The sequence below is a fragment of the Gymnoscopelus microlampas genome (genome assembly GCF_963454915.1).
Source record: "Gymnoscopelus microlampas genome assembly, chromosome: 10".
NCBI classification, from domain to species: domain Eukaryota; kingdom Metazoa; phylum Chordata; class Actinopteri; order Myctophiformes; family Myctophidae; genus Gymnoscopelus; species Gymnoscopelus microlampas.
In genome coordinates, this window is record NC_139947.1 from 33818275 (window position 1) to 33843722 (window position 25448).

The following is a 25448-nucleotide window of genomic DNA, read 5'->3' on the forward strand; positions in this document are numbered from 1 at the left end:
TTACACGTGATCACTGGCGTTCTTAAAGTGACACACACACACACACACGGGGGGGGAGGGGGGGCACTGCTACAGAACGTCGCCAGTGAAAGAGAGCGTCGCCAGTGAAAGCATATAATCTATGATAGCCATGGATCACACGACGGTCGTCTGTCACGACCATAATGGATGAACTTCAACCTGGTGTTTGCACTTTTTCCATTTACAGCCCAAACATCTACATAAACGTTCACATTTCAAATATAAAGTGTTTACGCCATGGCCACAGATGTTATAATTCTGTTCGGGCCCTTAGAAGTACCAGTATCTTCCGTATTGTTCAATAAAAAGCATTTTAATCCGATTGGTGGCCATTTACTCCGTATTTTTTTGCGACCTTTCAAGTACAAGACCCTATCGGTTGGGAGGTGTATTGCACTCTGATACAGCATAACTCTATGAAGAAATGGCCACCAATCGGATTAAAATGATTTTTATTGAACAATGTGGAAGGTACAGGTATTTCTGTGTGCCCGAACATAATTGTAACATCCGTGGGCATGGCGTAAGCACTTTATATTTGAAATGTGAACGTTTATGTAGATGTACGGGCCGTAAATAGAGAAAATGCAAACACCAGGCTGAAGTTCATCCATGACTGTCATAGCTAAATCTATGAGTGAAAGTAGGTTACGTAAATTGCGTCTGATTAGTGCTGTGCAAGTGCGCATTTACCAACTTAATAATGTGTTTTTAATCATTTCTTTAAGTGCCTTGTGACAGAAATGTGTTAAATGTTATTGTCAACTGTTTCTTTAAGTTCTCACTAATCATATTTTTATGAGGATGCCTGCCTGTGCTAGTTGCGTTGCGTCACGTATGTTTCATTGCTACCAACTGATAAAGAACATTGAAATATATTTGTTAGATCACCTCAGTTGCCATATTATAAATAAATAATGATTATAATATAATATACGGGTGTGACGCCGCTAACGACTCAATTGTGTTGTCAATCATCATGACATCAAAATAACATCCTTTATCAGATGCATTTCAACATTGAGCTATGACCTGGCATATACCACGAGAGGGCACCATTTCCTCATAAGGGGAAGTGCATCCCACCAAATTGGCCTTTTTCGCCCAGCGCAAGTGCATACATGCTGTTCATCCCATGACTCCCATAGTGCCCTCTATTAGGGTAATCTGATCCCATTCACACACAGGCAGTGAATGTAGTAGATGGCCTCTCTGACACAATTACAATAGCATTAGCCTTGGCTCTTTTTCGGGGCTCACTGAGCAAGTTAAGCAACACTTGCTTCCATCCATCCCATAATAATAATCCAGGGCCTTCTGAAACACAACAAGTGGTCAGAGCAGGAACAGTTGAGCACTTGTAGGAAGCCAGTCTTCCCTGTATCACAGAGCACATCTCGAAGGAATAAAAGAGTGCCTTTGTTCTCCACCTTTTAATAGTTGGCTGGGCTGCCATGGGGGAGGGGTTGCCACTGCATTGTCCCTTTGCAGAGGAATGCTGCTGTGCAGAATACTGCTTACTAGAGTGGATGGCAGGAACAGAGGATTAAGGGATACAAGGGATAGATATTCTGACAAATCTAAGTCATATTATAACATTTAAATGATAAGTGATTAGTGTGAGATCAATACATGCGGTTTACAGAAACTGGCTCAACTTGTTCAGCAACCTTTTCTTTTTTCGTATCATGTCATCACATCAAACTTGTCAAACCGGTGGTACCACCCCAAAGGCTAATAGACATGACAATCAGAGTTCCATCTTCTCCTTAGATACCACCAGTGTGGTGCTATCAATTATCTGGCTAGTGTGAATGTGTGACTCTCTCCCACCGTGGCGTTTCCCACCCTCTAGTCTAGGAGGCCAGCAGGTCTATTCCAGAACTATAATATGACTCAGCAGCAATCCACAAGAGAGTCAAACAGAAGTAAATGGTTCTCATTGGCCTAGAGCTATATACTGTAGGTTGTTAGGTGTTGTTTTTTTCCTTCACCACATGACCGGTAGTCATGGGTTCCTTTGGCACTGGGGCTCTCCATCCCATCACATGCACAACTTTACTCAAGTACAGAATTTGTCTCACTGTAATCTGCAAAATGGATCAATCTAATTTTGAGACTCATTTTCTTCAACAGATATCCTAGCCAGTGCTCAGATACTAAATAGGATATATAACTGTATTAGGATAAGGATAAGAGTGAGACAATTTGTCTGCTGAAGGATAATCTGTTGGCTCACACACACACACACACACACACACACACACACACACACACACACACACACACACACACACACACACACACACAGCAGCAGCAGCAGCAGCAGCAGCAACAACAACATGTACAATTGTACATAGTCTCAAGCAGTACTCATAACAATAAATACAGGCCAGCATGAAGTGGCGTCTTGATTCTATAATATTCTGTCAGAACACAATAAGGCCAAGGCTGAATGATACCCTCACATCATTTGCACCCTGCAAAAAAGAGAAAACAGCTACAAGGCTGTTCAACAACCCTGACCAGTCTTGTTGATCTAATTCTAATGGGCTGGTTTGTTGGTTTAGGAAGGTTTTGCACACCTGGGCAGGATTGCTGGTCAAGCTGCAAGCTGGGCTCGGGTGGTCACGTATTGGTCTAGCTCTCCATTGACAACATCAGATCTATTCTTCTAGCTGGCCGACCAGCTCAACCAGCTTGACCAGCTCAAGCCAAACTGATGTTATAAGTATTTTACAGAATGTCCCATTTCACAAGTTTCCAAATTTATAAAATTGATTTGAAAATAGCAGATCTACAAGCTTGCATCTTGTGTCGCATCTTGATGCATTGTGAGCTTGTAGATCGACAATTTTCAAATGGGTGAAATGTATATAGGGCTGAAGTGGGTAATGCATGTTTTGTAATAATAATCTAAATCTACAAAGTAACTAGTAACTAAAGTTTTCAAATAATTGTAGTGGAGTAAAAGTACAATATTTGCCTCATGATATGTAGTGGAGTAGAAGTAAAGTACAGAAAATTGGAAATACTCCAGTAAAAAAAATTGTACTCAAAATTTTACTTAAGCACAGTACTTGAATAAATGTACTGAGTTACTTTACACCATTGATTAGCTTTACAGGTGGTGGACTGGCTCACACTACAATCACCACACCATTAACTGAGTGGACTTGAACTGTTTACTCTTCCGCCCAACCAACCTATGTTAAAAAGCTTTTGACAGCTGAGTGAGTCGCTCTAGTAGTTCATGCGCTCGAGCAGGTCGCAGCCAATCAGAACGCTCTGTGTGGGCAGGTCAAACGGAAGGTTGACCAATCAGAACGGTCTGTGTGGGCGGGTCAAATGGAAGGTTGACCAATCTCAGCGTAGTCTTTCTGCGGCGGGCCGGGTGGGCGGTGTATGTAACACAGTTTCGGGCTATCCTTACAATTGTATCTCTTCTTGGACTATTAAAGCGATTGCATCACGAATCAACGGGGATACGGGTGTTATCAAATGAAGAGATTCCCCACTACTACTGCGATGCTTTTTTTCTCCGTTGAACTTGGACGAGAAGAAGGCTCTACGTAGAGGAGCACACCGTCTGTGAGCCGTGAATACAAAGCTTCTCCTCGCTGTCAGGACGACTGTGTTGTGTTGATGTCATCGACAGAGGCAGAGCTTCGTTCCTGGGAAAGATTAGCATAAACATACAACCCGGTTATTATTGCTTTACTCCCCCAGTGGTTCAGAATCATGAGAATGGGACGCCTAGTGCCCTGCATTCTGTTTTTATTCTTCACTTTAACAGTTTGTTTAGAAGAATCTCAGCAGCGCCACCAGCGATCATCACCCACATTTTTCGTGGGTTCTTCCAACAGACAGGGACGTGTGAACATCGCAAAGAGATCTCTTCTTCCAGAATGGCTGCAGGTTCCAGCAGCAAAGCGTATGGTAAACAAAAGGAGCACCGATGACACCTGTACAGCCCTTCAAGGATATGAAACCAAGTTGGCCAACAACACTCACAGCGTAAGTTAATATTACCCTGGTCCTGTTACCTTGTTTTCCCCCACACAGGTAATTATGATATCTTATACTGGATGGAAGGCGGTGCGCAGGCAGGTGATCAGGTTCACTTCACACGTATAGAGGCCTAATCTGCTATGCATATAGGCTATTTAGAAGCCTACTGATTATAGGCCCCCTTTCCCTGGGATACAGGATAGGTGGGCACGAGGGACATCTGGGCACCTCGGTCCAAAATGTCCAAATGTGAAAATAAATATAAAATAATATATGAAGGGATAGAAGGGGTAGATATTCTGACTAATAATTTGAAAATGGTTTAAAGTAAAGTATAAATGATTAGAAACATGCCAATTTGACATCGAGGTGCCGAGTGCCCACCTATCCTGTTACCTTTCCCTGGCCTGGATAGATTTGTTAAGTCTCGATTCCCATAGTAGGTGGAAGAGTTTAAACGTTTAAAAAAAGAGAGAAAGAAAAAGGCATTATGGACACATTAATGTTAGAACTGTAGCTTGCACACAACAGGAAGGTATGTGCCCCTGTACATGAGCTTAAGTCTGATATCCAAGCCCTCTTTAAATGAATCCTGCAATAAAATCGTAGCAGCCTGTCTTGCTCACATCGTTTAAAATGTGCATTATAATGTTAAGTTCTACTAAGGGTCCAGTGAAGGGCTTCTAGGTTTAACTATAACCACAGGAATGCCCCAGTCAAGGCTATGACCTATATTTTGGTAATGGAAAGGATGCAGTAATATTCTGCGTTGTGGAGTCCATCTTTTTCTGTCTCCATGATTCTGAATGTGGACCTTAATTTCTTTTAGCAGGCAGGCCTATGGTGAAACCTTGTGACTGGCAGCACAGTAGCTATCATTTAAATCATTGTAACAATTTGTAAGCTGTCTGTGTTAAAGACATACAGAGACTGGGGGTCTTTGTGTTGAGATGCATAAAAATCCTGGAGTGGAGAGTAGGCTAAATGTGGTACCACCAGATGTGCTAAGGATTTAAGTGTGTTGGCACAGGATAAAGCATACCAATGTTCACTTGGGCTACTGCATTCATGTAGAACCAGATGACAAACAAAATGCCAAGTCATTACTGATAAGCATTCATTCATGTTGCGTTTATACCAAACATAAAGCAGCTGGGTACAAAAAAAGTATTTAATGTAAATTTGAAGATGAAAAAGGCAAGCAATAAACCCAGTTAAACATACTGTAGTTGGCTACTGTTTTCCCCCACAACAAAATCAAATGGAAGCTGTATGCAGTTCCGGGTTTTGCATTGCTCATTTGCCTACTGTAATTCGCCGTGCAATCAACCTTGCATTTCTGCCTTTGTAGAACTTGTCGCCTGTAATCCAAAGTGGAAGCCAGAATACCACGAGACTTGCCTTGTTCTTCCACATTCAATCCTCAGTGTTAATTCATCCATTTTTTTTAAATTAGATTTTATTGTGTTGTGGTGCCATCTTCAACTTAAGGTTTATTGTCACATCACATCACAAGTTTACAGGTGTAAAAGAGTGGTTGAAATTCTTTTTAGTACAAGCTTCCAATGTTTTGCCTACACTAGCTGCTAGAAATGGTCTGCTCTCACACAGTCAACATATACCCATAGTTTAAAGTAGTCAAGAGCCACTTGATGGGATAAAGGATTTAAGTGTAAGACAAGCAGAGTAGCTCAGAATGAAAGCAAAAGTGCTTCTGATCAATAACCTGTAGGCACATAGTTGCCTCATAATAGTTTTATCGATTTCTATGGTAATAGCCCAGACGGCCTCATTTTCTTGATGCACTCCAAGCTTCTGTCAGAGTGTTGTTCTGTTTGTTGGCATCCGTTTTGTTTTGACTGGTTTGCCTTTGGAGCAGTCTAGCCTAAAGTCTAATTATACTCCATAGCTTGAAAACGAGCAACACTGTCGTGTGATGGAGTATACATTCAGCTTTAGTGCTGCTCATTGAAGTGATTTTCTATTGTCTGCCTGATACTGAGTGGTATCACTTTGCACTTGTCAGGATAGCTTAAAACACTCGGTCACTCACAACAACATACCAGACAAACATGATACCAGCAAAAGCAAAGCAAACAGATACTGGCTACAATGAATGTTAATGAATAGGTTTACCATGCATGTGTGGATACATAATGCGCAATGGTGCGAGAACTCTTTCCTTCCCATTATTTTGTCTATTGACTGCAGGCCTACAACAACATTATTTATTTACTATTGCCTCCTTAAGCATTTAGGCCATTTTCAAACTTGCATGCCATTATCCAATTATTATATTATTATTACATTTGTAACATTATTATTTTTGGCATTGCCAAACCGTGAATTAAATAGTTTTTCCGCAATGTTTTTTCTTTAGTATGCCTTCAATGACCTGAGTGGATCAGTATCGCTGGCCTGGGTGGGCGATGGCTCAGGGGTGAGTATTATATGTTTATCTGTTTGCACCAAACAAATCTTTACTGCATTGCCTCGCTACTGATATGAGTGGAACTAGACATACAGTAGGATTACTCAGCACAGTTAGCAGATCTATCATAATGTATGTGAAATGTGACACTGAACGCAGTGAGCAGAGACTGAACACAGTGAACACAGTGAGCAGAGAGCCATCTCTTACAAGTGATAGGATGTGTATGCTTCATTGAGGTCTTGTACATCGTTTTCTAATGTTGAATCCTTTCTCTTTCTTGTCAGGTCATCCTGGCTTTGACAACTTTTCAGGTGCCCTTTTTCATGTTAAGATTTGGCCAGTCCAAACTCTATCGAAGGTATGTCTCCTCACATTATCCTATCCTAGATAATATAATACATATCTACAATTGGTTTCTTATCATCACATCTATTAGACAGGACTATGGCTATCTGATTTGTATCTAAATTGTGACATCTCATCTTCCAGTGGGGATTATGGGAAGACATTTGTGGACGTGACCACCCTGATCAACAACACCTTCATCAGAACAGAGTTTGGCATTGCTATCGGTCCCGAGAACTCTGGGAAAGTGAGTCATGATTTGATGAAAATTCACCACACATCCTACAGCCGTGTAGACATCTAGACCCATGGTTCTCAAAGTGGGGTCCGGGGACCCCCAGGGGTTCTTGAGGGAGTTCCAGGGGGTCCCCCAGCTAAATAATAGGTAGTTAGGAACCAAATGGACCCATATGGGTCTGTAACTCTGAGAGTGTACAAATGGAACCAAATGGACCCGTTAAATGAACATTGATTTTACAACATAAATTGGGGTCCCAGAGATAGAAATGACACTAAATGGGGGTCCGTAGCCTGATGCATGTCTAACTGGGGGTCCTTGAAATTAAAATGGTTGAAAATCACTGCTAGAGTTGTAAAAAAAATCTTCTATTATGGGGGTCCCTCGTAAATCTTTTCAAATGGGGGTCCGCGGGTTAATAAGTGTCAATTTGGGGGTCCTTGGCATGAAAAAGTTTGAGAACCACTGATCTAGACCACTGGTTCCCAATGTGAGGTCTGGGGACCTCACTGTGGACCTCACATTGGCACCAAGTGAAGTGCTACGAGCTTGTAGATCTGCTATTTTTGAATAGCCCTACGTACAAAATTATGGTTATAGCTGAAAATCTAAGATGACACAGTATGCGTTCCCGGATTGAATGGGTTCATTTCAGCGTTGTTTCCTTGTATTCTACTAGACATAGGGTACAAAAATCAATGTAGTGAAGCAGTACACTGTGATGTCTGCTGTCACAGGTATGATAATCCATTCATTAGTGTGAATTTTCTATTTTGTCTCCAAGGTGATCCTCACAGGTGAAATGTCTGGAAGCCTTGGATCTCGGATCTTTGTTTCAGATGACTTTGGCAAGAGTTTCAACCACCATGACTTGCCCTTCATCCCTCTGATGCAGATCGCATACAACCCAAGTGATGCCAATGTCCTGATGGTCATCAGCAATGTTGTAAGTCACTGGTTCTCAACTTGGGGTTTGGGGACCACCAGAGGTCCTTGAGGGGGTTCCAGGGGGTCCTCAGCTAAATGATTGATTGTTAGGAACCAAATGGAGCCTTACAGGTCTGTAACTCTGAGAATGTACAAATGGAACCAAATGGACCCTTATAGGGAGCCTGGAATCCAGGCGGTTTTGTTTTTATTTTTTGAAGAGTCTTGACTGGCGCCTGGAAGCCGAGAATTCTGATTGATCTCTGGGCGGGGCTAGACCAGAGCCGGCCAATGTAATGGGTCTGTGGGCGGGGCGGGACCAGAGCCTTCAAATGTCAAATTCAAGTCACTTCCCTTCTACTGTGATTTGTTGAGCACTATCCAATCAGCAATGACGTGCCTACGTAACGGGTGACATTTGGAATCAGGCCCAAATGGAAGAGAAGGACTGAGAAGCGGAGTAAAAAAAAAAGAAAACGCTGAAGGGAGCGACTCAGTCTGGATTCTAGGCTACATTACAGGTCCATTTGTACAATCCGTTATATTTACAGTGTAGATTGGGGTCCCAGTCCCAGAGATTAAAATCTGATCATGGGCCTAATTAAAAAATGAAGTAAATGAAAAAAGATTGAAAATGTTCCTGTGACACGGTTAATAGTTTCACGCCAGTGGAGCTTTTATCCAAAGCGCTTTACATATATTGTGCATTACATTCACCCATTCACACACACATTCATACACTGATCGTGGAATGTTTTGCGTAAAACTGAATGTCCCACTGAAACCTTTAGACGTTATGGAATTGCAGACTTGGACTTGGTGAAGTACAGTGCGCTTGTTTTGTACCTTAACCCATTAAGACCTGGAACTGTCTCATTTTTAGATTTGAGCTAAAAAGCATTATTTTACACTTTGGGCTATTCAAAAATAGCAGATATACAAGCTCATAGCGCCCGAGGCTGTACAGGCGTTGTTGAACTCTTACATCATTGCATGGTATGTGTGGTCCCTGTGAGGTTTTCGAAGATGTGTATGCCGTGGAACCGACTCTCTCCACTGCTACACCGGCGTAGATGTTTATTTTTTATTTTTGTGTGTGTGTGAATATTTTTCACATTTTGTGAATTCTATCTCAGATCTACCGTCCATCCATTTTTGGGCAAGACTGGGTGGGTGCTGTCATGCACCATGGTTTAGCTCTCTGGAGCTCTGGAAAGAGCATTCTTTCTTGCCAAACAACTTTAGTAATGTATACATTCCTAATACATTTGTCATGACTGCTGAGGTAGTTGAGCTGTTATGTGCATGAGCAGCTCATCATAGTTGCATTATGGCATTGTATACATTATGGCAAACAATGGCATGTTTGTATCAGACACATTTATGGGATGGATGGCCACTGTTAACAAAACTATTGTTTATGCACATTTGTAATTTATTTGGACAGCTGTACATTATACTTGTCTAGTATTAAAAGTGTAGGTAAGTGGTGGTATCTTTTGCCATTGCAAAAGATACCTGGTCTCAAAAGATACCTGGTCTCATCTACCTGGTCTTATTTTATGCCCTCAGAATGAACTGTGGCTGTCCGAGGACTTTGGTGAAACCTGGAGAAAGATCCATGACATGGTGTGCCTGGTTAAATGGTAAGAGACGGCAAAAGACAAATACCATTTGCACATCATCTTTACACACAATAATAACATTTTAATTAACACTCAGTTAGTCAGTGTGCAGGATTAAATATGTTATAATGTGTGTTCTTATGTTTACCAGTTAACTTAAGTTACTTCTCGGAGAGATAACTGTCATGAAACTATCTATGGAAATGGAGTAGAAGTAGAACCCAGTTCTTATCTGTGTGGCACAGGGTGAAGAGTTGAGGAAGTGTTTTATGCTGGTATATACAGTATCAGTTTAACAACTGCTTCTCTGTTTTTCTCTCTGTGTTCCCATAACAGTCATAGTTATTATAGCTATGGGGAAGATACTGTATTCTCATTTCTTGTTTTGAGAGATTGTTGATCAAGGCAAGAAATGTGTTTACGTGTTGTGCACATGAAATGATGCTTGACTGGCTCTCCATGGGTGTAGTGGGGGTCCTTGCTTCGTCTCTCTCACTCTCACTCTCAGGTAAAAGGTATTTGGCCTGAAAAATGTTGAAGACCCCTGGTCTTTGGCAAGTAGCGAATTCACTGTGACGGGGTGGTTTCAGAAAAAAGTTGTGCGTACACGTGATGGTGACAAGGAAGTTTAAGACATTTTGAGCATAGTCATTTGGCGGAAAACCACTGTTGTTGTTGGTGTGAACTAGGCGTAACGTACGTAAGCTTGTTTTATTGCTACATAATTGTAAAATAGGCAAAACTCTGCTTCCCTAGACAGGATTGTAAGGTAACAAGGTTGGTTACTGTGTGACTAGCTGATTGTTTCCAGGCTGTAGCCAGCAGTACTATTTTTCTCATAGTTATTTCCTGGTATGCATCATCGGGTGTCTTTGGTATCCTTGCTTGAATATGTTTGTTGACTTTGGTTTCTAAGTCGGTAACGCCAAGACTGCTGAGCTTGATAGAGTTGTACACACTGTTCCGTCTTTTCTCTGACACACACTGTTCTGTCTTTTCTCTGACACAGCCTTTAGTATTCTCTCATGAGGCCTAACCTTGATATGAACAGTCCATGGCAAAATAGGTCAATCTCAACTGGGGCAGGAGTTTTCTGGAGTCAAAACACTTGTCGTAAAGTACATATTTAGGCAGGGCAAGGTTTTATGCTGATTATATTTGATAAGCAATAGCATGTGACACCTCACAATGTATGAAATATGACAAGCTAAGGTGCTAAGCTATGTTTCTTTCACACTAGTAAGGCCTGATTTGTCCTTGTTGTGGGCCGTTGTTGTGCACTGAAAGAAACCGGTTGCAGAAGCAACGCGTGAGCTTTTAGATTGAACACGATGCGCAACCAAGTACTGTATAAATCAGGCAGAAGTCTGTTGGAAGTGCCAGTCAAGTGAGATGTGTTTATACTTGCTCATCCAGTATCTATGCAACTATGAAGAAAACAAGAGCCATTTCCGTTGGCTATCATGCATGGTCTCACATTCTCAAAGATTACTGTGGACTCTAATATGATGCCAAATGTGAAATATTAACCACATTAACCTGGCATCAGTATCTAGGTAAAAAAAAAAAAAGTGCTATTTTTGAAAATTTACAACGAAGTATGTATATAGGGCTTAAGTGGTTAACTTTTCCCCCCTAAGGCAAGAAATGTTTTCATCCCAAAGGTTCCGCAGTCCGATGTAGGTTAACTTGACTTATTCATTAACAAAGCCAATCCGCATCTCTTCTGTTTATATAGCCTTGACTCTCTGAGCCGATATATGTGGGGGAGCGCTTATCTGACATACCTGTTCCTTTCCTCTGTGTTTGTAGGGGGATGAAAAACACCATCTTCTTCAGCACAAACATCAACGGATCTTGCGGTGAGTGTCTCCCTCAAACTGTGAAGCAAAATGTAATTTAAAAACATCATTAAGCCCCAACCTCAGGAACTGTGAATGAAAACTGATGTCTTTACAATTTTGAACGTTGTCAGTCAAACCTTCATCATATGCTTTCCTCAGCCAGCGATTTTATTCTATCCAATGCCACAACAACACAAGTCGATTTTAAGGATAGTATTTTCCTGAGATTCATTGATAAAACGCTAATTTTCAATAGGCCTAAATGGTAAACAGTAGCCTATGTAAAAAGACACAGGAGCAACGAGTTAATGTTCTCCTTTGATTGGATTGGATCTCAAATCTTTACAAATTTTGACATTACCAAACACTTTATCATTTGCACTACTGTATTTCCAACTGCACAATAAGATCTCTGTTATAATTATTCCTTATGTTTCAGCTGACCGAGGTATGCTGGAGTTGAGAAGGACAACAGACTATGGGAAAACTATCAAGACCGTGGCCACTAAGCTCTTCTCCTTTGGGCTTGGTGGACGTTTCATCTTCGCCTCTGTAATGACAGGCAAGGTTGGTATGAGCTCTCATCAATAGCAAATGGGGGAAATGTGAGCTATATGCCGAGGTCGTAGTATTGATTCTGTATATCGTTGCTGTCGGACAGAAACCTTGTATCTCAATATTTCAAATTTGTATGTTTTGTATTTTCTGTAAAAGAAAAAGAAATTGCAAAAAGCTCACGTGTCGCATTGCACCGTGTTGTGAGCTTGTAGATCTGCTATTTTTTAAAACGTTTGAAGAGAAAGTGAAAGTGGCTAAGTGTGTCACATCTATCACATCTGAAAAAAGCATTACATCATACTTTTTCCAGTTCATAATACAGTATGTCAGTATGTCAGTATTTGTTTTGGAATAAAAAGTGTTGACAATGTTTGAAAATAGAATTAATCATTAGTCATTGTAGATCAGGTTTAGTACAATTGTGGCTCTGACGGACAGATTCTTCTCCTTGAGTTTGCTGGCATGTATGTGTCTACCGTCTTGTTTGTCAGGCTGTGTTCAAGTATTTGCATAGGTTTGTGTATGCTATTTTTACACTAAGCTCCATTCCATCACTCTGTTGACATTCTTATGGGTGTGTGGGTGCGGAAGTTGCTCTGAAGGTGTTCTTTCTTGTTTAAAAAGCATCTCCTTTCTGTCATCTGTCTGCAGTTTACCCTGAGGATGATCCATGTGTCAGTGGATCAGGGTGATGTGTGGAACATGGCCCAGCTGCCCCCTGTTGGACATGAACAGTTCTACTCCATTTTAGCAGCCAACAATGATATGGTTTTCATGCATGTAGATGAACCTGGAGGTCAGTGAACCACTTTAACCCTTGGTGTCGCAATTTTGAAAAAATGTTATCAAGCACAGATTTAGATCATTAACACTGACCTGCTGTTATATTCCAAATGATTAAATCCAATAATTAAATCACAGACTATTCAAATCTTTCTGTTGTGAAACTATATGGTTAATTGTCAATTATGTTGTGTTGGTGTGCTGTTGAACATACTAAGCAGTGTAGGGCCCACCCATTACATGTGTTTCTTTGCTGAAAGTGGTTATTTATGCCTACAGATACAGGATTTGGCACCATTTATGTATCAGACGACCGCGGCACTGTGTACTCCAAGTCCTTGGAGCGCCACCTCTACACCACCACTGGAGGCGACACTGACTTCACTAATGTCACCTCTCTCCGGGGAGTCTTTATCACTAGTGTGCTAGCTGAAGGTAGCTATGATACTAAATGTATGCTTTGTCGTAATACGCCGTCACTCTCTTTGACGAATGACACCGTTGAAACTGTCACTGTCCTGGACACACATGCATACATTACACATAGACATGCTTACAGCATGTGTCCAACTTCTACCATGTCAAATAGCAACACACAAATGCATGCTAGCACTCAAACATATTCGACCGCACTTAAAGGTATTTGAGGTGAATTAACAAGGAAAGGAAAAATAAATGAATTAAAGGGTTAGTTCATATTTTTTGAGTATTTTCTGTAGGAAATACTTACTTAATGTAGTGGTTGCAAAGGTATTAATTGATTGCCCGAGTCCCGTGGTCAGAGTTATGGTCCGTTTCTGATAAATATGAATGTAGTTCCGGTAGATTAGTAGATTTGGTGGGGGCCGCTCATTAAAAATAAATACATTTAAAAAACTAGCGTCATTTGTATTGTTGACCTATTTCTACCATATAGAGCAGGTTTCGTTCAATTTCGACCCCTCTGTCACATGGTACTATTTTTTGTGTCATATATTTTGTGCGTGAGTAGGCTTCCGCGGCGCAGTGATTCTGGACACAAACATTAGTACCATGTGACAGAGGGGTCGAAATTGAACGAAACCTGCTCTGTATGGTAGAAATAGGTCAACAATACAAATGACGTTAGTCTTTTTAATGTATTTATTTTTAATGAGCGGCCCCCACCAAATCTACTAATCTACCGGAACTACTTCATATTTATCAGAAACGGACCATAACTCTGACCACGGGACCCGGGCAATCAATTAATACCTTTGCAACCACTACATTAATGGTAAGTATTTCCTACAGATAATACTCAAAAAATCTGAACTAACCCTTTAAGTTTATATATATAAAGTGATGATGTGGGCTGGGCACCATTATGCTAGCACTCAAACATATTCGACCTACATCCCACAACTCTCATGTACATGCACATATGTATACACGCACCTCCGTTTCTGTCACATACGTATACACCCAGGCACATCTTTCTTGTGTATCAGACTTCTAATTTTTGAACTGTGGGCCTCTTAAGTAAATATTTAATTAGCTGTTTTGTGTGAGATGAGCCGCCTGTCGAGAGGACGAGCTGGCTCTGAAGTCATTGTCTTGTTGTTCCAGATGGCTCAGTGCAGTCTGTGGTGTCCTTTGACCAGGGTGGTGAGTGGGTGCCACTGCGGAAACCTTCCAACACCAACTGTGATGCCACGGCAAAAGACCCTGACAAGGTAAATACTGGTTTTAGGTGTGCCTGGGGATGGACAGAAACCTGATAGTTAGACTTGGTAGAAACTTGACCTCAAAAAGACTTTAGATTAGATTAGATTATTGCAGTGTATGAAAAGTGGTGACCAAATTTGATGTATATAAATGTGTTTAAATTTGTAGTTATTTGCTTCAATAAATAAACACAGACTACATATATGACTGCGAATCGAGTTTCAAGCGTGTTGTCTTTGTGTCTCTACAGTGCAGTCTCCACATACATGCTGCCTACAGTACTGCTGTGAGGCTGAATGTCCCCATGCTCCCTCTGTCTGAGCCCAACGCTGTAGGCCTCATTATAGCTCACGGTAATGTCCCCACAGACCGCCGTCAGCATCCGCTGCTCAGTTACAGCCTACACAAATATTTTTTGTTTTTATGCTACTGATTTACAGCACTAATGTAAGAAGGGTGTCATGATTTTTCAATACCAATCAAAATCGAATTGAAATCGACTTTCAATTCAGTGAATCGAAATCACAAGCAGGATTGCGATTCTCATTATTTTGTTATTTCATTATTTCTATTAATCATGCATGAATGTGCTCGAGCGAAGCCACAAGGCTGTTTATATGTTAAACTTTTATTATTCTAAATTCTCATTTATTTATAATTATTATTCAAATAAAAGTTACAATTATTTTTTTAATTTCTGCTAAGCAGCAAGCTATATAGGGTTCGACTAAATTAGATTTACAGTAGGACAAATTTACATGACGGTAAAGACGAATTTGTTTTCACAGGGAGCTGTTCATTTACGCCAACAACCTTTAAATGTTTAGGAAAAGTTTGACTATAACATCACTGTATGTGGTGTGTTGAGGTAGCTGAGGTGTTTTTGTAGCTTATCCTCTGACCTTATGCATCTTCAGGAAGTGTTGGTGATGCCATCTCTGTGATGAAAGCTGATGTCTATGTATCTGATGATGGCGGTTACACCTGGCTAAAGGCCCTCAAGGGCCCCCATCACTATGCCATCCTGGACTCTGGAGGCCTGCTGGTGGCTGTGGAGCACAGCACCACCCAACCCATCCACCAGATCAAGTGAGTCACAGTTGAAGGGAAGGTAGAGATGCCTGGGCTGGATCAATGCTAATCGCTGCTAACCACTGCTTTTGTGTTGCACTGAACGTTGGCCTTTTTTCTTGTCTTTTTATTTATTTGCTTATGCCGTTTTTTGCTTATGGTACTTGTTTCACCTTTAATGAAAATGTTGTATAAATACAATGCATTATACTTGTATTTTGTATTTAACCACTTTCACCCTAGTATCTCTAATAGAATAGAGACTTTTATTGTCAGCTATAATGTAGTAACAATCAAATGTAGACTTGCCACGAGCCACGTGGTTGCAAAACGATGCTATATGCTTCATATGTAATCAATCTAGTTTTAACATGTTTTATTTGCGATGTCACTGAGAAATATGTAGCAGCAATGTCTCTGATTGGTAGAGCTTGCGTTACCATGAAAATATTACTGCCCCTGCTACACTAGATGCTGCACATTTACTATGCATAAAATGCTTTTCTTTTCTTTTGCTCTTGTATTGCTTTTGTCCTGCACCAGTGCTAAAATCTTGTGAACACGAATATCCTGATGGCTGCATATCCTTTGCTCTTCTGTTAGATTTTCCACTGATGAAGGCCAATGCTGGGGTGTATACAACTTCACCAACGATCCCATCCACTTCACAGGACTTGCATCAGAGCCGGGCGCTCGTTCCATGAATGTCAGTATCTGGGGCTACCGAGATTCACTCATCAGCCAGTACTGGGTCTCTGTCACCATTGACTTCGAAGAGCTCCTCACTAGAGAATGTGAGTGACATGGTCGTAGGGGTGCAACAGTTCATCGAAGTAATCGATTTAATCGCAATTTTGCACTATGCTGTTGTATGACAAAGTATAAGCTATGGCTTAAGTGGTTAAATAGACTAATCAATTTAGTACATTTTAAAAGATGTAATAGATGAAAAAAAAACAAGTAACAAAATAATCGATAGTTGGGCTTTTGATACAGTTAGTCTGATGATGACAATATGAAATCAATAAACTGTATGTAAAATAAATACATTTTCAGCAATTTGCAATTTATTATTTATTTATTATTATTATTTGTCCCTGTATAATTATTTCACAAGGTGATGACAGGGACTATGTGCAGTGGTTAGCGCACTCTGATGACATCAGTGACCCCAATGATGGCTGTATGCTGGGCTACAAAGAGAAGTTCCTGCGTTTGAGGAAGGACTCTGTTTGCTTGAACGGAAGAGATTACCAGGTCAATACCCAGCCCACCCCCTGCGAGTGCACTCTGGATGACTTCCTATGGTAAGGTTTCAACTTTAATGCAAAACTTTTTTTTTTTTTTCAATAGATCAGCGATTCCCAACCTGTGGACCGTAAGGATATTGCAAGTGGGCCCCCAAATAATTGGCAAAACACTAAGATTTTAATAATAATATAACAGGAATAAATTTGAATTCAGTAAAAGTTAAAAGGTTACACCTATCTCCTTGATAGGAAACGCCTATTCAGGACACAGCAGAAAAATACAATATAAGCTGACTTTTTAATACAATAAAAACAAAAGAAGTCAACATGAAATTAAAATTATTATAAATTATTAAAATTACAGTGCAGAATAAGTAAAGAAAATCTCAAAAGGCAGAAGAAAGTTTTTTTTCGCTGTGATTGAAAAGATATCACAGTTGTAGCAGACCTGCGTTTTTCTGGTAGTTTGTTCTAGATATGTGGTGTGTAACATGTTGTCTTGTTGACATTTCAATAATGTGGTCAATGTACAATCCAATCAACCCCCGTTTCCACACTATCCTGTCATCTTCTGTACCCCCCGTCCCTTCTGCAGTGACTTTGGCTACTACCGTAAGGAGAACAGCTCAGAGTGTGTGGAGCAGCCTGATTTGATAGGTCGGGTTCTTGAGTTCTGCTTGCATGGCAGGGAGGAGCAGCTGCAGACTAGTGGGTAAGATAAGTTTACTTTGTGTTAATTCAATAAAACACAATCATCACACAATGGTATGTGATATGTGCCTTCATGCACTGACATTTAAAGGGATATTTCACTTTCAAAAAAACTTTGGGTCATTTTATCGTCTACTCAGGCTTTTGTCAGCCCCCCAGACCGTTTTTAAGTTGCTTGATTCAGTATTTAGATATTTGATATACATTTTATCAGACACGCCCCCTTCCTAGACAAACCCATTATAACTTCAAATAATGGGGCCGTGTTATTTCGATAACGTTTTTCATTTATTTTTAATATTTCTTTTGGAAAATGAAAAAAACTGGAACACTATAAAAATGAAGCTTAAAAATGGGTACTTTCTCCTAATTGGCTGAGATTTTGACACCTACCGGAAAATGTATTTTCTGTTTATTAAAGAGCTGGAGAGACGGGGAGACATCTGTTACTGAACAAACACTCTATAGCAATGATTACTATCAGAATATAGTGCTTTAACCTTTTTAACAAAATACTTTTTGTTTTAACCAAAAAATATCACTTACCCTACCTTTAATTGCATGAGCTAGATGAAACGGCTGATTATCAAAAACACATTTTCTGTTGAGAACAGTTTCCTCCTTTTCATTGAGGAAACTGATTTCCAACTGAAATATGTGTCACGATGTGGCAAAGTATAAATGAGCATCAATTGACCAATGCCCTCTGGTATAAAGATATAGGAAAATCCCTGGAGATAAATGTGAAGGGGGAAAGGAGCCTACGCGAAAAGAGATAGACCTCAGCAAGAAGTGTGTCAGTGACCTGGTGGACACACCAACGGTGAGTAAAGCTTAATTTATACTCCATCGCACGATGGTATGGTGCAGCATGCCTGATCTTCAAGCTAACAACGCTGCCAAGCGACTCCGTCGTATTACAGTGTATAAATTAGGCTTACACCTTATTTCGTCAGATGTTGTGTATTACCATTAGTGATTTACATTCCTTTGTTCAATGTTTTACTTTTGTTGTTTTGTTGTGCAGATGGAAATGTCATCCTCCAAATCTGTTCCCATAGTGGTGACAGTTGTCATCATTATGCTGCTCAGCACTGTAGCTGGGGTTCTCTTCATCAAGAAATACGTCTGTGGTGGAAGGTCAGTGGGAGCTTTTTGCTTAAGCCTGGCTTATACTTATTTGCACACTGGTGTCGTGCACCGAAAATAGCCTATCTACAAGCTCACCACGCATCGCATTGTGAGCCCAGTAGATCGGCTATTTTCAGAAATCAGGCTTTAGATTTATACTCTTTTTTAGTAACATAAGCCTGTCCACACTTAAATAAAATGTGTGCTAGGAGCCTAGGATCCCATACTAAAACGTATTTGTGTATTTGTGATCAAGGGATTTTTTCCCCTAGTGGTATGACTTCTTCTGCCTTTTTACGATTCAAATAACGTTTTGACTCTGTCCTACAGGTTCCTGGTGCACAGGTACTCTGTGCTGCAGCAGCATGCTGAAGCCAATGGTATTGAAGGGGTGGACGAGCCACTGGAGACCAACCACACCCAGAACGGCAAGAGGGAGTTCCACGACGACTCTGATGAGGTACTAATATTTAAAGGAGCTACACCATGAATTTAAAAAAAGGAAAAAGTAAAAAAAAAAAATAAGAAAAAAATGTAAAAAAAATTAAAAATGAAAAAAAAAATGTTTTTTTTTTTTGGGATTTTTTTTTTTGTTGTTAGAACTGAAAAACGGGAGGAATTGTTCCCAGACGTGACGTAGGGTGGGGGAACAAATCTGACGGACTGTTTTCAGACCAATTTACATAAAAACCACAGATAGCCTATGAAAGCCTGCATGCTCGAAGTCGGGTATTTGTTGGAACAGAAGAGAGGTGGGGGAGACCAAAAACACACAAAAATGAAGAAAAAGTTAAAATTCATGGTGTAGACCCTTTAAGTCTGATTCTCGTACAACGGTTAAAATAGCCAATCTACTACTACATCTAGTATAAATTAAGCATTAGGATTCAAAAAAGTATGACTTTGGAAGAGATTTAGTTCATAACTGAAGGGAGATAAACGAGTGATAAAGAGAACTACATGGATGTTATTTGGGGTGGGATTAACAACAGGGATATCTTCCTCTTGTGGCTGACCTTGGCTTCATTCCTATGTTGTTTCTTTCTCTGTACACAGGACCTCCTTGAATAGCAGGCACAACCTGTCATGCTGCAATAGAGTGTGAGGTTTCCAGTAAAACTTGGCGGCTGGCCACTGTTCTGCCTCCAGCTACTTCCTCCTTTTACCTTCTAGTGTGACCTTTGGCCTCCACAGCTGTGTGAAGAGTCTATGTCACTGCTGTCATCCATGAGGTATCCAATGAATGTACAGAGGCTTCCCTTGGACTAATGCCACAGTTGAGGAAAACTGAAGGGACTTAGTAGTGTTGCACGTTGATTATTGATCCTGTCGGCTGAGTTTCTAATTTCCAAGTTCTTTCTTTTGGGAACAGAGGAATGAGGCAGTGAATTTGGATTGATGACAGAACCAGAGTAAGAGAGTCCTGCTTTAAAGCAACTTAATTTTAGTCGCATTCCACCGTTGCATTATGGGTTCTGCCTCTCCCATCATGTGGGAGTGTTCCTTGCAATATTATCTACTTGTATCAAAGGTGTGTGTGTCCTTCCCTCATCCTCATACACTTGTACATAAACCTTTTTCTTTTTTCCATTAGTGATGCAATTTATTTTTGGTAATGTGGTCATATGGCTGCTGTCGATCACTCTGGCTTGGGTCATAACTCTCCGAAGCTACTCATTTCACCTTAACTTTCACTTAAATAGTGGTAACAAGTAATAAAATGCAAATGGCAACTGCCATTTGCATTCAGTTTGATAGCAATAACATGTTAAGATACGTTGTGTGGGCACATTCACTGTTACACTTTAATTGCGGCAATATCTGTAGAAGCTCCAAATAGTCTGTTTTGATAGAGATGTGAAATACCATGCCCATGCTTATTTTTAACATACTTTAATTGCGGCAATATCTGTAGAAGCTCCAAATAGTCTGTTTTGATAAATAGAGATGTGAAATACCATGCCCATGCTTATTTTTAACATAATGCATCAAAAGCTATGGAAGAGGAGAGTGTCTTTCATGATGTAATTTTGATCAAAAACTAATGAGAGCAGTAGTGACAAAAGCACAAGGTCCTTTGTAGGCAAAGTTTGTTTTTAACAGGTTTCCTACATATTAAATTAAATGAATGAAAAATTATTGTAACATCTTGTTTTGTTGCATATATCATGTGCACATCACATAAGTCATGTGTATAATTACTATAGTTTTTGCAGTGACAAGAACTTTTCAACTTAATTTACATAATTATTCCATGTGAATAATATCCATTTGGTTTGAAAAATTGCATCATTAGACAACTGAATAAATATCTAGTTTGATAGTAAATATATTGACAGCTATTTTTTACAATACCAGATTCATTCATATATGGGATACTGTAATGCACCAATTTAACTATAAGGCAGAAACACGGAAGCTACACGAAAAGTGATTATTTAAATGCAGCTAGTGTGATTGACTGATGCTAGCAAATTGGCAGATATGAGTTAACTAACCAACATGACTGGCTGTATAAGCTGACACCAGATATTTGTATGTTTATGGTGAGACTATTTCTCCAGAACCACAGGGCTACAGGGACATTTTATGTTTCTAACTGGGGTATGCCATTGCTTAAAAGACGACTTCACCCACTGTTCAACCTATCTTCATATAATTGGTCCTCAATAATGTTCATGATTAAAAAAAAATGTTTTAATTTTTAAATTCTACCGTGTCTCATAGGAGGGCTGTGGACCACCAGTGACATCATCATTAGGCAGGTTTTTTTCCCAAACAAGATTGCACTTTTTTTCTTTTTTTATAACGCGAATACAATGGCTTCCATTTTAGCATGCTAACTTTCCAGGAATAGAAAGCCTGCCGTTTCTATTGGCTTGGATTCCCCATCGATGAAGTCACTGGTAGGCGGTTTTCTGAACTGTCCACAGCCCTCCTCTGAGAGACAGACAGGGTAGACAAAAATGGTACCATCTTATAACGGGCATTAGTGAGGACCAATTATATGAAGATAGGTTGAAGTCATCATTTAACAAACTACTGTAAAAATTCATACTTTTTTTATCTTCCTGGATTCATTGGATTGACCAATGACTTCAGTTATGTCTTGTCCATCGAATGAACTCCAACATATGTGCTTCTTTCAACATTTTGTTGCACAGCTGTTTTTTTTTTTCTTTTTCTTGTGTTCAATGCATTAGTTTTCATTCAGGTTATATTTATTTATGATGAGCAGGTTCAGAGTGCAGTAAATGTGATATAGCTTGGATGTGGTTATACAAGTGCCTGGTACTAGAATATGATGTGTGCCCTCACCTCGTGTGGCAAGTAAGTATTCAATAATTGTGTGTCGGCTATTGTGTAACCACTGTTACATCCAGTAAGTCAATAACACTCCTAAGTTGAAATTGTTGCCAAAGTTAATAAATCTTTCAGAAATAGTCTAATTTCCTACACACCAGTAATAATTGATCAGGATTTGTTTCTGATAACACTTTGATTCAACTCATTTTATCTGATCCATAAAAATAGGCTGACAACCCAATAATTCTCTACACAATGTTCCATGTCACATCTAAGTGACTGATTCTGACTTGTTTGTCTGAATTTGTGAGTGAACTTGACCTTAACTGGCAAGAGAGTGTATACAGGGATATGTAGCTGCTAAACACTGACTGAGTGGATGCCTGTAAAACTGTTATTTAATGAAGGTTTGCTGGTAAAGTGGTGATGACCCACTTTTCTTGCAGTTTGAAATGCTGTATAAATTAATTAAGTCATTGTGATGGTTATGTAAATATACAATGTCACATCTTTGTATCTGCAACGTTTCTTCTGTATATTTGAAACAATTTGCTTTGGGTGACCAATAAATTAACTTGTTCCTGTAGTTCTGGAAATTCCCATTCTGAACTTGTCTCTTGATTTATGGCTTTGCATGTCATTTTACAAATGATTTCTGTAAAACTAAATGCGCAGTAGAAATATTAGTGACAAATCAGTATCTAGTTTGTAGTAGTCTGCATCTCAACAGAACATTGTGATATACAGCAACTGTATCTAATTTACAAAAATACAGTGGATCTAATCAAAAATAGCAGATATACAAGCTCACAGCGCAGCACAAGCTTGTACATCTATTTTTGAACATTTTTGGAAAATTTTGAGTGAGAACTACTGATTTAGAAGGCATTTGTAGAATCGCCTCAGGTCTTAATTGTTTAAACAGAAATCCACTGCCTTCGTTCACAATATTGAACCCCATTAAGTAAACCACCTGATAGTGAATGAGTTTAAATATTTTATTTGACCAAATGACATGTGACAATTATAGTTAACAATATAAAACATGTATGTAACTGCATCAGTGAGTGCTCCTTTTTTTTGTACACAAAAAAAAGTGTAATAAGGCAAACTACGCTCACAGTTAACCAACAATTATATGCAGGAAGTTCTCAAATTCTATACAGAAAATTGCCGTCATTGTCAAAGAACTCATTTCCAACTCGTGCCACGGGAGAATGCTTTGCTGTTAGCATAAGTTCCTCAATTTCTTCCTCTAAAAACACCTCCCCATCCCAGCCCTCCTCTTCCTCACTGTCCTCAAAAGCACCGTCCTTGGCAACACCGTCTTTCGCATTTGAGCTGGACATCACTGGGGCAGGTTGGCTGGGAACTGTTAGTGACACTGAGAGCTGAGTGGGCAGCGTGGCGAGGGAGTCAGGAGGACCACCTGGGCTGACAGCTAGAGCTCTTGAGCCTTGTTGTTTGGATGTCAGGGTTACCAAGGCGCTTGCAGAATTCTCTGCAGGCAACAGAGCCAACGTGCTGAGACCAGGCAGCTGTGGTCTGTCCCGTCCTTGTCCTCTTCCTGGAGGTAGGGCCTGCTGACTGAGTCTTGCCATCACTTTTGCATCCTGCTTGGCTTTTCTTTCAGGTACAGGGGTAAACTTGCTCCTGAGAACCCTTAGGACGACATCAGGGGTGACAGAGAAGCCCTCAGCCAGACGCTCCACTGTCCACTCCTCTGGTTGCTCTTGCTTGAGATATCTGAGGGATGGAGAACATTACAAACATGTTGAGTTCTGAGACACTGGGTTGAATAAAAAGCTTGGTTTACTACGGTCACCCACAGTGGTCCTTACCTGATTTGTTCCATAGAAACCCAGCTCAGCTTCCTCTCCGGGGCTCCTGAGGGCGTCATTTGCCTCCTAATCTTATGGTATTTAACAGTCTTCTGCCGCTTCCTCTCCTCACTGAAATACATCGAAAGAATTAAAGACCAACAACAACTGTATGTCACATCATGCCATGATATAGAGCAAAAAGTATAGTTATTTCATAAAATAAATAACGTGCATAATGATGAGTGGTTATAAATTATTCTCACTCGATTAAATCCTGCAGCTTATCATCTACATCTTCCATGTCAGCTTCTTCTTCTTCAAACATGTCTTGTTGTCGCCGTCCTGGTCTTCTGTCTGAGGCCCTGTGTGAGTGTGAATGGCTCTGCTCCCCCCAGACTGGAGCTCTAGCATCCAGGCTTTTAAAACGACAGCTCCATGCTGACAACGCGGCCGTTGCTGATGATGGAGCAGCGAGCCTCGAGACCAGGGACAGCAGCCGGACAGTCAGAGCCATGTTACTGGATCAAATGTCCAGATCTACTATCCAAGTCACAAGCATGTCCTAAAGTAAACTCGTGTTGGATACTATCACACTGAGCTCATCCATAGACTGGAGCTCATCATATAGCTATGTACACACACTTCCGCTCAAAACTTCCTGCTTGTGTAGTACAGCACAAATTTGCTGTGCTGCGACCCCTACTGGACTGGAGGCCCTCACTAGAGCAATGGTTCTCAAATGGGGGTCCAGGTAGAGGTAGGGACCCCCAGGGGTCCTTGAGGCAGAAATATGTTAATACAGATTCACAATAATTTTAACCCCATCATCCATATTTTATACGTTGCCTATGTTACATCTGCTATTTTTTAAGAAGTAAAAAAAAATCTCCCCTGGCACAAAATATTTGAGATGGGGGTCCGCGGCCAAATTCGTATGATTTTGGGGGTCCTTCACATGAAAAAGTTTTTGATGTTCACGCTTGATTGATTGGATACTTTATTAGAAGTTTTCAGAAAAAAACACATGAAAGTGCAGTTCAATACAAGGTCAGCTAATAGGAATTTTAAAAAAAAACAAGAAAGCCATTGGCTTGTTTCCATTGGGGTCCTTTGTACTCAATTCAGAGATTGCTTGATTTGATTACATTAAAAAATGGGTTCATTTTTAGATACTTAGTTAAGCCCTCGAATAATGTTTTGCAACAATACATTTTACAACTTGCAGCTATAATAAATAAGGCATAGAGTAGAGTTGTTATAAGCTCACTGTAGAACAGGGGTCTTCAACGTTTTCAGGCCAAGGGACCCCCTAGCTTAGAGAGAGATGAAGCAAGGACCCCCTCTATATTGTACAAAATTGTGTTTCAGATTAAACTTTTTTTCTTTACTTGGTCTGCTCTTTTTTCCCTCTACACCTATATACCTCTTTGCCAAAAATAGCAGATCTACAAGCTCACAACGCCTCGCAGCGCGAGGCGTTGTGAGCTTGTAGATCTGCTATTTTTTGGCTAAAGTTCTCCTCAGAAAAGGGATGTTAGGGTTTATGTGGTTAAGGTAAAAAAAATGTAATCATATCACACATAGATTTGGCGGACCCCCTGTAGTAACTCTGAGGACCCCCCTAGGGGTCCCGGACCCCCTGTTGAAGAACCCTGCGTGTAGAAACAACTCCTGCTTAGAAAGG

At 40.3% G+C, this 25448-nt stretch overlaps 2 protein-coding genes across 3 annotated transcripts; one reads left to right on the top strand and one right to left on the bottom strand.

Moving 5' to 3' along the window:
- Window positions 1–3416: 3416 nt before the first annotated feature.
- On the top strand, window positions 3417–22537 carry sort1b (sortilin 1b). 2 transcript variants are annotated; one of them, XR_014601711.1, is made up of 21 exons: window positions 3417–4038; window positions 6413–6472; window positions 6751–6824; window positions 6956–7058; window positions 7834–7995; window positions 9549–9622; window positions 11414–11463; window positions 11885–12012; window positions 12655–12799; window positions 13066–13221; window positions 14374–14480; window positions 14723–14825; window positions 15390–15561; window positions 16147–16337; window positions 16661–16850; window positions 17389–17505; window positions 18222–18327; window positions 18532–18644; window positions 18966–19095; window positions 19692–20492; window positions 20581–22537. XR_014601711.1 is itself a non-coding variant. In XM_084070217.1 (20 exons), exons 1-20 carry the CDS (start codon window positions 3763–3765, stop codon window positions 19704–19706), a joined length of 2472 nt encoding a protein of 823 aa, XP_083926343.1. In that variant the 5' UTR covers window positions 3417–3762; the 3' UTR covers window positions 19707–22537. The 2 variants fall into 2 exon arrangements, 1 of the variants encoding a protein (XP_083926343.1); XM_084070217.1 differs by having other exon boundaries at window positions 19692–22537.
- A 384-nt stretch (window positions 22538–22921) lies between these two features.
- ngrn (neugrin, neurite outgrowth associated) lies at window positions 22922–24374 on the bottom strand. Its single transcript, XM_084070219.1, has 3 exons — window positions 24028–24374; window positions 23783–23893; window positions 22922–23687 (listed from the first exon to the last, which is right to left on the bottom strand). The coding sequence occupies exons 1-3, from the start codon at window positions 24276–24278 to the stop codon at window positions 23093–23095; spliced, it is 957 nt and encodes a 318-aa protein (XP_083926345.1). The 5' UTR covers window positions 24279–24374; the 3' UTR covers window positions 22922–23092.
- Window positions 24375–25448: the final 1074 nt, after the last annotated feature.

What these genes read in the sequence shown, in the direction of transcription:
- sort1b (XM_084070217.1), top strand. Translation starts at nt 3,763, where the DNA reads ATGAGAATGGGACGCCTAGTGCCCTGCATTCTGTTTTTATTCTTCACT. An exon ending in CAGTCCAAACTCTATCGAAG is followed by an intron (nt 6,825 to 6,955) that starts GTATGTCTCCTC and finishes CTCATCTTCCAG; the next exon opens with TGGGGATTATGGGAAGACAT. An exon ending in CACTAGTGTGCTAGCTGAAG is followed by an intron (nt 13,222 to 14,373) that starts GTAGCTATGATA and finishes TTGTTGTTCCAG; the next exon opens with ATGGCTCAGTGCAGTCTGTG.
- ngrn (XM_084070219.1), bottom strand. Translation starts at nt 24,278, where the DNA reads ATGGCTCTGACTGTCCGGCTGCTGTCCCTGGTCTCGAGGCTCGCTGCT. An exon ending in AAGCTGCAGGATTTAATCGA is followed by an intron (nt 23,894 to 24,027) that starts GTGAGAATAATT and finishes GATGTATTTCAG; the next exon opens with TGAGGAGAGGAAGCGGCAGA. An exon ending in GTTTCTATGGAACAAATCAG is followed by an intron (nt 23,688 to 23,782) that starts GTAAGGACCACT and finishes TCCATCCCTCAG; the next exon opens with ATATCTCAAGCAAGAGCAAC.